The sequence below is a fragment of the Labrus bergylta genome, chromosome 2, assembly GCF_963930695.1.
Source record: "Labrus bergylta chromosome 2, fLabBer1.1, whole genome shotgun sequence".
Classification (NCBI taxonomy): Eukaryota; Metazoa; Chordata; class Actinopteri; order Labriformes; family Labridae; genus Labrus; species Labrus bergylta.
Genome location: NC_089196.1, coordinates 7,091,253 through 7,108,211, shown reverse-complemented (window position 1 = coordinate 7,108,211; position 16,959 = coordinate 7,091,253). Strand labels below are relative to the sequence as shown.

The following is a 16,959-nucleotide window of genomic DNA, read 5'->3' as shown; positions in this document are numbered from 1 at the left end:
TATAAATTAAAACATGTTTTTATCAAAGCGGTATGACAAAGTGAAACCATGATTCTGATGTTTTCTCTGTTCATGCAGTTTTACCTCCTTATATTACTCAGGAATATCTTTGACTTGACAATCTAATGGTGATTACTGAGTTTCATTCTAGCTCTCTCAAAATATCTTCCTAAAAAGGTCTATATTGCTCTAAAAGTCTCAGGCCCCCAAAAAGGACAACACCTTCTTTTTAAGGTCAAAACAGTAATTACTTGGAGTTAAATTATCTTGACCCTGGCTGTAGCCCCGGTGGAGGTGCATCAAGAATAAATGCATCTTTGTAAACACACAGCAGGAAAGTTTTGTATTTCGTTGGTTGTTGGAGGCTAACAGCGTCATAATTCCCACCACCTCTGCTCACTCTCAGTGTGTTGAAGAGGCTCATTGTCACACATGCAGCAGTGTAGCTTTAAGAAGGAGGTGGGCAGCGCTCCGATGACGCAGGAATAATCCTGAAAAGATGCTTCAAAACTCCAGAGCAGAGCCAGCGTGTGTGGTGCTGCTGGCTGAGCTGGAGGATCGAGCCTGACGCGGTCCACAGAGGAGGAAACACTCCAAGGAACAGCAGGAGGTGCTCTGTCTGCGGGATAAAAAAACACAAACACAAATACACGCACTCTGATAGAAACAGACAAACTAAGTTGGTGAGATTTAATCTCTTTAACACGTCTCACAGCAGAGCTTGTGTTTGCAGCTGAATGCGCGCTGCAGAGTGGAGCCAACTCCGGGAAACAAACCTCTGAGGAACATCTCCACCATGCCGTGTTTCAGCGCGCTCTGTGTCTGCTTTGTGCTGCTCCTGAGCCCGGCTCTGACACAAACCTTCTCCGAGGACATCCAGGTTCTGGTGTTCCTGCCTCAGAATAACTCGTACCTTTTCTCAAACGCGCGAGTCGCGCCAGCGATCCGTTACGCACAACAGAAACTGGAGACGGCCGGAGGAGCGTACTCCGGCTTCCACTTCACCATCCAGTTTGAGGACTCGGACTGTTTGAACGACGCTCTGTACCGGCTGGTGGACAGGTCGTGCGGGCTGAAGCCCGACCTGATCCTGGGGCCAGTGTGTGAGTACGAGGCGGCTGCGGTGGTGAGGCTGGCGTCCCACTGGAACATCCCGGTGATCTCTGCAGGTGCTCTGGCCGCAGGCTTCAGCAACAAGAACTCCGAGTTCTCCCACCTGACCCGCATCGCGCCGTCCTACGTGAAGATGGCAGAGACGTTCAGCGCGATGTTTGAGCACTTCACCTGGAGGAGCGCGCTGCTCGTGTACCAGGAAGACAAGGAGGAGAGGAACTGTTACTTCACCGTGGAGGGGATCTATCACCTGATGGTGGACTTACACATTAAAACCTATTCTTTCTCCAGAGACGAGCGAATGGACACCGAGGACATCCTGCACAACATCGAGCAGACAGAAGGTAAACATGTTTTTTTTTTAATCTTTCCTTTAAGTTTCTAATGAATGAAAACATTAAAAAAAACTATTTTTTTTAAGTCACATGTAAGCTATGTAATGTTTATTGATTGGACGTCACATGTCGGTCCTGTCACTTTAATCAAATCTGAAAATTAATCAAACAAATGTAATCATTTCATGGGCGTCATAGAGGGAGAGAAGTGGGACTGACTAGGAAGGGATTTGTTTCTCTCTAACTGTCATGGGACAGGTGAAATTTGCCCAATAAATGAACATGATGATTAAAGGTGCACTATGTAGATTTGGTAGTGAAATTTGAAAGTTGGAGAAGTGAAACTTTTCTATGCTTTATTTTCTGAACTTAATTCACAAACTTTATTCAAAGAAGAAAATGGGTCCCTGAACACTGTTTGGAGCTAAAAAAGCGACCAGGAGAGTTACGGTTTCACTGTTGCAGACCCACCACTATAACTTCTTGCGTAGCATTTTATCTACAAACAGTAACAGGGACCAAATTTTCCTCTGAGGACAGTTTGTGTATAGAGTTATGAACATATACCACATAATCTGTACACTTCTCCAACTTTCACATTTCTCTAACAAAACTACAAAGTGCACCTTTAACTCTGTCTTAACTCTTTAAAGAAAATAAATATAAACATTTAGATGCTTAAAAATGATTAAAATTCCCAAAAAGATGAATACATCACAGTTTAAATCATTGTTATGTTTTAATTTAAAGTGCAAAAAAACATTTTCAAATGACTAACATAGTGTTACTAATTCAAAGTAGTCACAATACCTGAATTTAAAACTTTGATAAACAGTAGATACATGTTTCAATTGGAGCATCTCCAGGGGTCCATGAAAAGATGTCACATTCGGCCCCTCCACCACAGCCTCAGCCAACCCTGAGATATTACTATGACCACACCTCCGTTATGTAAATGACCTATTAAAACATTTTCCTCCTTTAATACTCATCAATGTCACACATTGTATAAGGAGACTATCTCTCTTATGGGTCGATGCTTTGAAAAAAAAACTACGTCTATTTCTTATGAAAGATGAGAAAGAGAAGAATGAGTGACAGCAAACATCTGCACAATGTCTAAATTGCACAAACACGTTCACAACATTTCAGTACCAAAACATTGCCCAAATATATTTGTGCAGTTTAGACAGCTTGCAGGGGTTTACCTGTACATTTTTGATTGACTCATTCCTCTCTTATACATTTTTCTTGTGAAAAGGTTGTACTTTATTTTAAAGCTTCAGTATTTTCTGACAGTATCGATCATTAAAAAAGAAGACATTGTGATGTTTTATAACGCTTGCTAAAGGAGGAACATTTTGACAACCTTGACTTCAATCTTTGAATGGGTAATTTGCGTAATGGCGTTGTGGTTGTAGTTATATCTCAGGGTTGGCTGAGGCTGTGGTCGAGGGGCCCAATGTGAGGGGCCCAGAAATCCTGGAGACGCCCCTGATCAATATGATGACAAACCTGTTAAGAGTTTGGTTTCTCAAAGGGAAACATGTCCTTGCATTTACCGCCAGGAGCTGAGTTCAGGCCGCAGCAAACATTTCTAACATTTTTTCAAATCATTTTTATGACGGATTAATCTGACTAATATTTTCTGTGAGTGTTTAGTCTACTAAATGTTTGTAAAGGGTAAAAAATGTTCAAATTCCTGAGGCAAAGAGAGACTATAAATGGCTTGCTGTCAGACATAGACAAACAGAAAATCCTCACATTTAATTAAAGGTTTACATTTTTTGAAGTCTTACTCACATGAACATGTTTAGACTACATTAAAGGCATTCTCATTACTGTGGTTCTCGTGCTAAATAGAGCCCCCATCTGTGATTAAAGGTAGACTAATCAAAGTAAAGATCGTTTTAGCACCAGATTCTGTGTGTGTTACTCTAACTCCACGGCAGCTCTTCAGGTCAACATGGAAGAAAGTTAACCTCGTGTCAGCTTTAGCTAAATGTAAGAATGAGTAAGCCAGACTGACATATTCCCCTGCTTATTACTGATGTGGTTCCATACACAGATATATAACAGAGGTGCAGTGATTTTAAAAATCAGGGCCGATACCAATGTTTAAAATATCAATTTATCAAATAGCTGATTCTCATACCGATGTTTCATTCTCTACTTCTTTATAATTGTTTGTGTCTGTTTTCAGAAAAAGCTCTTTCATTTTGTGTTTTTAAATTATTGTTTGTAGTCCCTCATCTTTCAGTATGTGAGAGACGGTGTAAGACTACCACACAGTTGGCTTTTTCTGTCACATTCTACCATGAAAACAAATGAGAGTTTGTCCAACAGGTGACATCTTCTGCCATATAAAAACCTTTCCTCTATATCAGCAGTTAGCTTACCAGCATTAAAATGCTGCAACACATCAGATAGATATCGGCTATACCTTATATATCAGTGTATGGCACATTATTCACTGATGGGCCTATGTTTGTCAACAGGGCCGATATTGGCCGTTTAAGGCCAGCACTATGAGGAGAGAAAAGTGATGGGCAGCTCTATTTTTAGAAATCAGGATAATGCGTGATAAACAAACTGATACTAAATAATACGTATCAGCGTTTCTAGTGAATTGAATGAATAAAAAGTATTTTTCACAACTAAATTTGCAACACTTAATCTGCAGGTTCGCTGATTGCTAGCTTGAGCTTCATCTGAATGCATGAAAACAGTGTGAGAGTGTGTAAAATGTCCACATGATGATTGAGAAAGTAGTGCTTGTATGCATCAAAACGTTGATCTAATTGACATATCTGAAGTAACTTCAGATCTTTGCGATGTGTTGCAAAATGACATGTTGCGATAACGATAAAATTGCAATTTATTGTGCAGCCCTAAACCAGAGGTCTTCTTCATGAGAAGATTTATAACAAAGGGGGCCACGGCCATAAATAGGCTGACAAGCATTACAGTCCATTACGTGCAACGTTTATATTCCACTCGAGAACAAGACAGATTTGTCTTGTCTTCATCATCATGCATCATCTGAGCAGACAGGCTGCAGTCACTCTGTCTGTCTCTGTTGGTTTGTCGTTGTGAGGCTCTGTTTGTAAAGTTTACAGCTCTACATGCTGCCTCTTCTGCATTGATCTGTGTACACTGACACAGCTAAAAAACAAAAGTGTGTTTGTACCGTTACAAACGATATCCCACCCTATACTCCAAAAAAGAAACAAAAAAGTTAGGATCATTATCCATTACAGCGTTTCATTAAAGGAAGAATGTGCGACATTTATAAAACATAAACGCTGATAAATCTGACAGGCCAATAATGGCTGAATAATATCAACAGACCCATAAAGTTCAGTCAGACTGTACGTGTAGCAGAATGACTTTAAACAGTAATCTCATGATTTGTTGCTGAGACCTCATTAAACTTTCTACTGAACTTCGAAACATTCTGTGGAGGTTTTCCTCTGTCATGTGTTAAATATGTCAAAAGAGGCTCGTTTCAAGTCCAAACTTAGGTGACTTCACGAGTTAACAGAAATGTTAATCTAACTTTTTTGAATTTGCAACTAAAACATTTTTGATTTGACTTATTACCAAGTTTAATAACTTTGTTTATCAATGAAAACTGTCTTCTTCTATTATCCTCTTTCACCCTCAGCATGTGTGTATATGACCTCATTTCATACACGAGTAGGCTTTTGGATGTTCACAGGTTTGTGAGGGAGCATTTTGGAGCCACATTCACATCTGAGACAATAACATATATCTTGTAAGTTATCTAAACTATGTTATATAAAGCAAATGGCAGGAAAAATACATGATACATTTCTGGCAGGCAAAACAGTTTTTCATATTTGTGGACAAATTAATGAACTGAGAAAATGTTCCATCACAAAGACAGAATAAGCTACGTTTGTAATACATAGGGTTGTCACGATACCAAAAATGTAAACTTTGATAATCTACTAGTAAAAAATCAATCATTACCGATACCACAGCAACAAAAACGGAAGTCCTACACACCCAATACTGATAATTTCTTGTTTGTTTTTTTAAGATTTATTTTTGAGCTTTTCATGTCTTTATTCTTGGGACAGCTGATAGAGTCGAACGACATGCAGGATAAGGAGCCACAGGTCGGACCCAAACCCTAGCCGCCCGCTTGGAGGACTACTGCCTCCATACATGGGGCAAGCACACCAACCACTAGGATACCTGCGCTTTAATTTCTTGTTTTTAGTTACTAAAATTGCAGGGCAAACTCCTGCACACTGTCTACATTGCACAAATACACTGACAACATTTCTGTACCGATATGATGCTAAGGTTTGCCTGCAACTTTTGATGGATTCTCCCCTCTCTCTTCACCTGTCTTATTAAATAGATTTTTTTATTTTTTTTAAGGTGTCATTACTTTTAGATAATATCATTCATTAAAATAACGGAGTATGTATCGTTTACAAACACATAGTATCAGAAATGTGGAAAACTTGAGTAGTACATCCTGCACATAATTTAAGACCTACTAAATAAATAAAAAAGTGTTTAATTTAAAAATACACGGCGTCTGCAGGAGTCTCCTCCCTCTGAGCTGCAGCAGGAGCCGACAGTGAGGAGGAATCTGGGGATGAGCATCTGTGTTTTGATTTGTCCTCACTGCACCCGCAGCCTTCATCACTCACACACACTTGCACAACGTTCCGCGCGATGCTGGCACGAAATATTATCTCATGTCTGCAGACTGCACGGATGAGCCACATGGGTTAGTTTAGCTGGAAACTGTTTAGAAGACTTGAGAATTGGCAGAAAAGACGGGACACCTTCTCTCCACATGTGGCCTGAAGCATGATCACAGCTCCTACAGACGAACCTCTGAGACTGTCACTGGGTTATTGTGCACCGTTTACACCACAGATGGCCCCGCTTACATCAAACACTTGTGAGAAACTGTTTTACTGTCAATTAAGATGAACTATTATCTGTCTGAAAAGAAGCTAGTTTAAAATGTTCCGTGAGAGTCTTTGGAATATCCTGAATCCACGAGTCAATCATGAACAGAAACTGCAACCCGCGTTGACAGACATCTTTTTCCATGACGACTAAACTCACTTTGAATATTTATGTTTTCAATTAAAACCGTGCGAATGAGTAACATCAGCAGGAAGCTGAGAGCCTGTGTCCATTAACGCCGTATTGTGCGATGGCAGTCTTCAATACAATACCAATGTAGTTCAGCGTTTTCAGAGTGCAAAAACACCCTCATCATGAGTTGTTCCAGGTCTCTTCATTGTAACTTGAAAAAAAGTTCAACTTCTGAAACAGCACCGTGTTTGTCAATGTCACTTCTCTCTCACCGACCACTCAAAATTCAAGAAGGGGTGTTAATTGTGATATCAGCTTTGTCATCAGCAATGATGGAGGACAACTAATCTAAGTGGTCTTTGCGAGGAAACAATGGACATGATTCCGTTACATTGTTTCATTTGTTCTTGGTGATATTTCCTTGAATGAAGGAAAATATTCAGCTCACATGTCTATTTAAAGCAACATTACGTAGGAATTTGGTTTGGTGCACTTTGGAGCCCACTGAAGGTCTTGGACTTCAACTGCACGGTCATAAAACACATTGCTGTCGTGGCTCCCTCTCACAGACTATAGCCGTTTTAACATATGAACTCCTGAAAAGATCTAGATAACTTCAGGAGGACTGCTCCGGATATTCTCCTAACCTGGCTGATCACATATATTCCTCGTAGTGGGAGAGTTTCCCTGTCAGTCAGGAGGGGGGTGGGGGGTCTCCTGAGGTATGACGTGATGTAAAAAGAAATGGCACAGAAGTAGCAGACAAAGCGACAGATTCCGACACACAATGCTGTAATGAGAATATTTACCTTTACTGTATATGAATGCTACGTGTAGTCTGGCGGAATCACACTATCAACACAAGAGTGGAGAACAACATACTGACGAACAGAAAACATAATGCAGCCGTTTAGTCATTTGCACAGCAATCGTAGAGGTCACGGTACAGACACTCTATGCACCATGCAGCAGTCACAGTATATAAACATCAAGAGGTGAATTCTCCGGAGAATATCCTGTTGAGTTCTCAAATCGGCTCATTCGGACTTGCTGCAGAAAAAATACTAGAGGTTGGCTGTTTGCATTCACACATACAGCTCCTCCTGGAAATATCAGGAACATTTCAGGGGTTTTCTGCAAGTGTGAAAACCCTAAATGTGTATTTTTCTGACAAGCAGAGAATGGTGTTGTTAGAAACCAGAAAACCATGTCGACTGACAAGGTACAGTAATATTACCAGATTTTGCGTAAAAATGACTCGTCTACAGCTCGTTTTAGAGACAACTTACAGGTGTAAGATGGATTTATTTATTTATATATATTGTATACAAACCTTAGATATAAAACCAGAGATGCCATTCTCCTTGTTGAAAGTTATTATACTGTTAGATTGACCTTTGTAAATACTATTTTTAGTTAGAAAAGTGACATATTGTTACTTCAAAACAGACTATACAGTCACTATTGACTGATATGGAAGTCAACTTTGGTAACCTGTGGTAACAGTAAGCTCGTTGTGAAACGTTATGTAACTGACCCTGTGAGCGCTACCAGCGCTAAAACTGCTGTCAATGGACCCAGACCTTTAATGTTTTCTACATGAGGAATATGATATCTAAACAACGATACTACACAAAAACGAATTACACTATTCTGAAACTGTACAGCTGCTGCGTTTAACTTGACTGTCTGTTTCGCTAACCCGTAAAATAAGCCAGCGCCTGTGTCCTTATCAAAGTAAACTAAAAGTGGAAATGTGAAAGTTACCTCTAGGCTGGTGTCTCAATCATTCAAGTCAATCAAACCACCTCATTACAGGGGTGATTTGTTTTGAGCAGCTTGCACATAAAACACAGAGATGAAAATGAATACATCAACCATGTTTTAATATGAAAAATGTTTGTTTCTGAGAGGCTGTGAGCAGTACATCAGCTCTGATGAGAAGCTTTTTTTACTTTCATCCTCTGCTGATTACATCACCTCATATATCAGAGAAGTGAAGTGCTCTTGTATAACTTAGCATAAATTATACAATCTAAATGCTGCAGAGCTGCAAAGTGCACCTGACAGCAGGAATTAGTATTCTCTGCATGTCAGGTGCTTAACTGAGAGGTGTGAAGGGTTTCAGTAAAACCTGAACAGAGAGAGAGGCGGGGCGATAGAAGCTTGTTTCAACGCGACTCGTCTTTGTGTGTGCACCGCTTTATATGGACCATGAATTTACTTATTTTTTAAATCCCTTTATTTACATTTGGGAAACCAGGTTTAAATATGACAAAGTGTTAATGAATTTTCCATCCTGCAGACGGTCTTCATCTTCCTGCACTCAGAGTAGATGTGACTGTACAGGTTCTTTTGTCTCATTTACAGGTACACCTGAAACCTGCCTGTCTAATGACCCAAAACAGTTTAAACTACTTCTGCCAGAATTAACTCCTTAATGAAAATTAGACTTATGTCCAAAATAAATGCATTACATTTTTTAAACCATAGAAACCGTGTTCTATTTTGTCCCTTTCGGTGCACCATAGTAACGCCTCTGTAGTGTCTTCCTACAGCTGCAGTGATGGTAAATAACACCACCTTGTGACATCAAACATTTCTCCTTTTAACATTAATTTTTGCTGTTTTAATGTACTTGTCAATCTGGAGCGAGATCCTTTTTCTAAGATCTAAGAAGGAGTCATTTCGTGACTTTTTCTTTACTGCAATGCAAAATATATTTCATACATGCGATTAAAAATGTGATTTACCACAATTAAATTTTGAAATTCAGCAATCAAATGGGGTTGAAGAATCATTTCACAGCTAAACTCTTGGAGGTAGCGTATACTATGACCAAAGAGATCCAGAAATATTCAAGATGTGTGAAGGAGTTCTTGTTTGTTTTCCATTCAAGTTTTGTAGTTGCCGGTTGGTTGCATTTAAGAGCTCAAATTTTACATTTGTTTTTTTATGTTTCAGAAATATTGGATAATTGTATCTGCTGAACATTAGGAATTTGCATGCACACTTGGTATAAAGCTTGCATAAAGATAGAAATATTCTTGTTAAAGGTGTGGACCACTCAACCTTTCCACCCGGGTCACTTTAGATCTGTTGCTCTTTGTGTTCGTTATTTGCAAATATGAGATTAATAGTTCACTCTTCAGGGTTTGGAAATGAGTTGCTCGGAGTTTGAATCCTCTGAGTGTTTTTTTGTATCCGTGCAAATATTAATTGCATGTATATTTCAAAGTAGTTCAAAGATATATTAAACAATGAGTTTGCAGAAAGTCTAAACACACAGGCGAAAGACGCAGCATGTTTCCTGAGTCCATCTGCAAAGTTAAAAGCTTTAAGCTACGGGCTGGGAATGGATTAGATGTCAACATGTTTCCCATTGATCTTATCAGAGAAAGTTTACTTCTGATTGGCTGGAAGGGGCTGCTTTTCTTCCCTATCATCACCTCTGCAATGAAGCAATACATCTGTGCATGTATTTTTTTTGTCAAATTATTGGGGGATTTAATTTCAAAAACTCAAAACATAAACAGCCCTTACTTTCTTTCACACCTCTACCTCAGCCAGATCAAATATCTCATTCTCTCTCTCTCTCTCTCTCTGCCTCTCTCTCTCTCAGCATTCGTCTGTCTGTCCATCTCACTCTCGTGAAAGGAACATCTCAGGCACGCTGTGAAAGAATTTCTCGGAATTTGGCTCAAACAGCCTCTCCAACTGAAGGGTGAAACGATTGGAATTTGATGGAGTAAGGTCAAGGTCACTCTGACCTTACACAAATAGTATTTGCACATCTCAACCTCATCCAGACCCTCTGATGGTGTGAAATACGCATCTCTTCCGCCAGCAGCTTCAGCACAGCAGTATTTCCTGCTTCTTTTTCCATATAAACGTCAGAACCTTGACATCAAAGAATTCAAATTTCTTGCAGTAAGTATTCTTGCAGTCAGCTTATTTTGTGCAGTTTCTTGTAGGGTGTGGAGTTGACAGAACTTTGCACGAGGGTTGTAGCTAGTTGATGTAGTTCAGGTAAAGTGCTGTTACTTACCAATGCTGTAAAAAGGTCAAAGGTCCTCAGACTGTTCAGCTCCTGATGCAGTTTTATTTAAACAACTCAACGTTTCTATCTACAAGCTCTTCCTCAGGCAAACGTTGCAAGAGACAAATCTTTTCTGGTGTGTGGCAATCAGCATGAATCATTATCTCCAGTTGATCAACTCACTCATGTTGAACAACTGCCCATGTCTCCAACTGTAGACGACTCGAACAACAGCTTCACAACTCCATCCTGTATGGCCTTTGCAGTGTCACCAGTCCTGCATGAGTGAGGAAGTAAACTCTTCCTTTTGACTAAGACTGAATGTAAACAATCTCCTGCTCTGATTTTGTGACGTCTTCCAATCCAGCAAAGTGTAGCGACAACTTTGATCTTCAATTCCATATTGTGTCCGAAGATATATACCTCCCTCAGTCATTCATGTCTGATTCCATGAAGAAGATCTTCAGCACTCGAAGACGTTGGAAGGGCACGTTCAGCTTTGCATGGAGAAAAATGTTGCACAGTGCTAACATTGTTCGGTGCATTGAGCATGTGGGCGAGAGGACTTCAGCTTGACTGGCTTGTTTGTCTGCTGCCCGCTCTCTTTGTGATTATCAGATAATGATTGAAAGTCTTCGACGTGTCCTGCTACACGTTTCAGTTTACGCTCTTCAGGCGATGGTTGAGCTCATAGGACTTGATGTTACAATCCCTCTTACAATAATTGGCACTTTATTGAGTCTTGAATGGGGGGGGGGGGGGGTAATCACTTCATTGGGGTTATCAGGTGGGCACCCTCCTTCCTTGATGTTTCATTGATAGGCCCACAACATCTCCAGTGGGCTCAACGGCAACACCTGGCGTCCCAGGTGCACCCCCCTCTGCTTTTACCCCTCCTGTATGTTTATGGTCATCTTGCAGCCCAGTTGGGATCCTTTCTTTTCAGCCAGATCCAATTGCTGCTTTGTTCTGCAGCCTCTGACAGCAACTTGATGGCTCGTTGGAGGGCCTGTCCACAGACTCCCATCCCTTTCAGTAGCCTGGTGGAAGATGTTGCAACAAAGCCTCTGCAGCCAATCTCCACAGGGAGTACTTGAGTTCTCCAGCCCCGTTGTACTGCCTCGCCTGCCAGATCTGAATATTTCAGCCTCTTGCGTTCATATGCTTCCCCAACTGCAGCCTCCCATGGTACAGTTAGTTCCACAATATATAGGGACTTTTGTGAAGCTGACCACATAATCAAATCCGGCCTGAGATTGGTTGCAACAATTTCTGGTGGAAATACAAGCTTCTGGTCAAGATCAACTTGCATTCCCTTCTCACAGTTGGATTCCTTCGGTCTTGTCCTGCTGGTACGAAGGTAGTAGTGTAATTGATGCCAGAGGTTGGGGGAGAGAGTGCATTGGTGGTAGCCCTCCTCCCGTCTAGTATTAGAGCCAGTTGCCGGAGGACCTGGTTGTGCCTCCAGGTATACCGTCCTTGGGTGAGGCTTGTTCTGCAGCCGGTGAGGATATGTCTTAGGGTTGCTGGTGTTTGGCAGAGTGGACATGCTGGGTCTTCTCCAAACCACTGGCTTAGATTCTTAGGAGTGGGAAGGACATCATAGGTGGCTCTAATGATGAAACTAAGTCTGCTTCCTTCCATCTCCCAAACATCCCTCCATGTGATTTTTCGATGCTCCAGATTTTCCCATCTCGTCCATTGGCCCTGTTTGGCCTGTGAGACAGCCATTGCACATCTTTTTGCCTCTTCCTAGTGACGCACCTCTGCTACTACAAGCTTTCTTCTCTGGCTGAGTGTTGCTTTGTGCCATGTAGGTCTGTTCCGAGACCAAGACCACCTCTTCCTTGCTGCACCTGGCCTACAATGTCCCCATGCCTGAGAGCTGATTTTGCCTGTTGTACAGCCTCAGTTGGGGTCCACTTCCTCCCTGTTGCCAATCTGGGAGCAGCCGCTCGTATTGTGGAGTCTTGGGATTCGGTCAGGGTCATGTCCAGTCTTACCTTGGCGCATTTGTACTCCTCAGCCAGGCTTGTGACCGGCAGTTCCAGCACGCCAATTCCATACAAGCCGATATTGCTGAGACAACGTGGGAGTCCAAGCCATTTCTTGATGTATGAACTGACTGTTCTCTCTAGCTTCTCTACTTTGGTGACAGGAACCTCATAGACTGTCAGAGGCCACATTAGACGGGGGAGCAATCCAAACTGGAGGCTCCACAGTTTCAACCTGCCAGGAAGGAGGGTCTTGTCTATGTTTACAAGGCCATTGATGGTTTCTTCCCTCAGTTTTTCGCTTTGGTCAGAGTCCTTGAGGCTTGAGTTGTACCAACGCCCCAAGCTTTTAACTGGCTTCTCTGACACCATTGGAATGGGTCGATATGGAATCTCTGGTCTGTGAGTTTTCCCTTCACAATGGAGATACTCCTGGATTTGCTGGGTTTGAACTTCATCCGTGCCCATGTTATGTTTGAATGAAGCTTTTTTAGCAGCCGTTTCGTGCATGCAACGGTTGATGTCAGGGTGGTCATGTCATCCATATAGGCACGGATAGGAGGTAGCTGCTGTCCCGACTTCAGACGTTCTCCTCCCACCACCCACTTAGATGCTCTGATGATCAGCTCCATTGCCATGGTAAAGGCTAATGGGGAGATGGTGCACCCTGCCGTTATTCCTATTTCCAAAGATTGCCAGGATGTAGTGAACTCTGATGTTGTGAGGCAGAACTGCAAATCTTGGAAATAGTTTCTGACCAGTTTGGTGATGGTCTCTGGAACGTGGAAGAACTCAAAGGCTGTCCAGAGGAGAGTATGAGGGACAGATCCAAAGGCGTTGGCTCCTCATTTAGTTGGGAGAATGGTTTTGAAACTAAACGAGCAGTGGTTGATGACCATTGACCGTTGCTGCCTGGCACGCACATTAGCATACATAATTTTTGTAGTGCATACTTAGAGCTCTGCTTTTTATAACCCGTTTGGAGCTTGCTTGAACTACCCAAAACTTTTCTTTAGCCTTTTTCACTTAAGCTCTCTTTTGGGAATTTGGGAAAAAACAGTTAATCCCCTCATCCCCTAAAAAATGTAGAAGACCTTTGAACAAGGGTCAGGTCAGGCATGCAGGGATTACCGCAAAGCATTTGTCCCCGGTGATTCTAAACTACTGAAGAGCAGTAAATTAAATTTTATTCTGACTTCAGTTGTGAGAATACGTTTTTTTTTATCGTTGACTTTGTAAGCTGTTCTCACGTTCAGTTTGACTTCCAGTAAAAAGTATCCTGATGAACTGTTTGTTTGTTTTCATGGTGTTTCAATGAAAAATATCAGGAACTAGTCCTTCGATTTTAAGCTCTGGTAGCTTCACACTTTCATTATTTTTTTTTTACCTAACCACCATCTCAGAGACCCTCTGTTATGAACATGGTCAACGTTATGAAACCTCCAGTACAAAATAAGACAAACTGTTTTAATAGCCAGTTTTAAGTTGAAAAGCTCTTCTTTCTTCCCATCGGGTCCAAACAGGTTTCCTAAAACATGTTGTAAACTTTGTCCCACAGGTCTGGCAGAGGCCGCCTGAGGCTGGGCATGTATAATAGGATTAGAGGTGGACCTGTGGCTGAACCAAATGACATGATGTAACAGAGCTGAGTCAGTGACAGTTCACCTGAACAGACATCGCAGAGGAAAATATATATTTTTTTTTAAACCAAAACTTTGTGGACAGTCGAGTGTATAGAGATATACATTTAGCCCGTGCAGAAGCCGCACTCTTTAAAGTAAGTCTATCATAAAGAAAACTCTGCCTTTATTAAAACAACTTTATTTTCATTTGTATTGATATCAACCATAACAAAACCAGATAGAACAGCATCTCTACATTAGAAACTGGTAAAAGGTTGACTTGGTGGTATATCCTTTATTATACAGCTGTCAGATAGTTATAATGGGGAACACGCTGCTGAAGAGGGAATAAGAGGATCTGATGTGATGGACAGATGTTTATTCCAGTCCACAACTAACCCGCTTTTACCCAAATACTCTACAACACATGCACATGGTGTTATAAAAAAAAAGATGAGCGGGAGGGGGAGAATACTTTTTACACTCAAGTGTTATTTGTTAAAACCAGGAGAACTAATGTTAGTGGTGTTCACACCTAGGGTCCAAAGGTAAAACAGGACGCTATGTTCCAATCGTTCATTTCTGTTTTCATATACACTGAGAACAGAACTGTTAATGCTGGGATTCAACAGGTCACTGCCTCTTTAATCCCACAGAGATAAAAAAAAATAATAATAATAATAATCAGCAACTGCAGCTGGTCTGCACCAGACAAGGGAAAAATGAACAATTTTACAGAAAATGTATTTTTGTGCATACGCTTGTCCACACCCAAAATGATTTTAACACGTTCACACATTATGGCAGTATTTACACTTGAGTATTTTAATTATGTTGAACAGGTAAGCCTATTATTGCACATGTCTCATATATTGCATTGTCTTTGTATATCATATTTTATTGTCTTTGTGTATCATAATGCAGTGTCCTCATGACGACTCATGTTAGGGGTTATTGACGAGTTTAAGTGACATCCGCACAAATAAGTTTTTGTGGAGGTTCAGCCTGCACTTAGGGTCCCTGAATCTCCTGCTGGAAGGTAAAGGCTGGGACTCCTGGTGTAAATGTGAGTTGGGTCTGACACAAATTTTCTGTGCTTGTCTGATAAGAAGGGACGGATAGTTTTCAACCCTAATGATGTAGCTGCACTGCATGTCAAGTTACCATACCAGGCAATGATGATGTATCTTACGATAGTTTTTAATATGGCCCAGGAAAAGAATAACGCGATCTTCTGCTCCACTCCATCAACCCGAAGTCTATGGAGCAGAAGATCATGTTGGAGTTATCACTTGTTAAAATGTATGAAATCATACATGAAGGGGGCCACGTTCTTTTGGTCCACTACATCCATTATGTCTGATAATGGATACCTCGTCTGGGATTTATCTTTAACATGCTTCTTTGGCACTCCTGTATCATGATATGATTCTTATCACAAGACTCTTTCCAATTCAAAGCCATTTTGATTTAAAATATGTTAAATGACATGCAGGGATGAATGGCTGAGATTAGAGATTCCAGAGACATTCCAGCTGACGCTGCACATAATTTATCCTTGTACCCACTTCTCCTCCACTCATTTCACCTCATCTGTATGCTGCACATTTCTGTACCATTAACTGCACAATATTATAACATGTTACAACCTCTTAGAGGGAAAATGAAGCACCTCTCTTGTGATTGGTCAGTTTCTGATGCTAATCCTCCTGAGACATGCACTCCCATCCAGAGTCTGTATGAAGTCTTTGTGTTTGCAGAGAACTCCCCCTGGGCTGCAGCATAGATGTAAGGCTGTGACCTGCTTCAACTATACGACCACAAGTGTGTTCAGGTTCAGTCTGAGAGGGCAAAGACACGGATATGTAACCTCAGACAAGAAAACATTAGTCAGCTTACCCAGCAGTCCCTCAGTCAGTGTGTTGATTAACATTATCTTTAAAAGCCACAGATGCGTCATGTTTTTTGCTGCCGTTTGCTCTCTTCTCTTTACCCTGTTCACCTCTCTGACAGATGGAGCCGACAACAGAAATACCCGTTTTTGGAGAAATGGCTTTAAAGATTTGCAAAACAGTCCCCTAATTTGCATATGTTCTGGTTTTACATGTTAACAGCCAACACAGGGCACTTTTAAACACACTGTGGGCCCTCAGTAAGTGCGCCATGTGCTGCCCCATTCCTGAGTTAATTTGTAACTAGCATCAGTGCCCTCGCAAAAAGGAAAATCCAGAAGTTTTGAAATATTGCTGGCTGTAAGCGCTGCCCCATGGAATGGCTTGCAGAGCATACACAGGGCCAGTAGTGTGTGTAGAGCCCAGTGTAATTAAAGGGTGCTATAGTGCTGGCAGGACTGAGGTGAAGTTTGTCCCACTGACTCAAGGGATATTTCAGGAGGTGTGTTTAAGTGACAGAGTTGTGAGGAATGTTCCAGCAACACTCTGAATCTTCCTTATTAACAGGGATGCTGGGGTTACTGTGATTTCAATCGCAAGCCTTGTTTGTGTAGCAGCCCTATTTATTTTTAATCATTCGGATACCGAAGGAAAAGTTAATATCAAGCCAGTGAAGGACATTTTTACTTATGATATTTGTTGGCAAACACACGCACTACATTTTTATCAATGATTGAATGTTTGGTTTAAATTAAAAGCAGAATCGCTCACAGTCTGCTGGATTTCCATTAGTGGTAACACAGCTGGCAGTGTGTCGCTTTGCTGCTCACTCGGCCTGTTTGGAAGCACATGGCTGGATCAACCCAGTGGGGA

At 41.3% G+C, this 16,959-nt stretch overlaps 1 protein-coding gene across 1 annotated transcript in view; it reads left to right on the top strand.

The window, feature by feature from the left end:
• The first annotated feature begins 504 nt into the window (after positions 1–504).
• Positions 505–16,959, top strand: part of npr3 (natriuretic peptide receptor 3) — a 33,240-nt gene continuing 16,785 nt past the window's right edge. Inside the window, exon 1 of the mRNA XM_020631048.3 lies at positions 505–1,457. Within this exon, the coding sequence (XP_020486704.1) occupies positions 797–1,457 (661 nt within the window). The 5' untranslated portion in view covers positions 505–796. The remainder of the gene's footprint in view (positions 1,458–16,959) is intronic.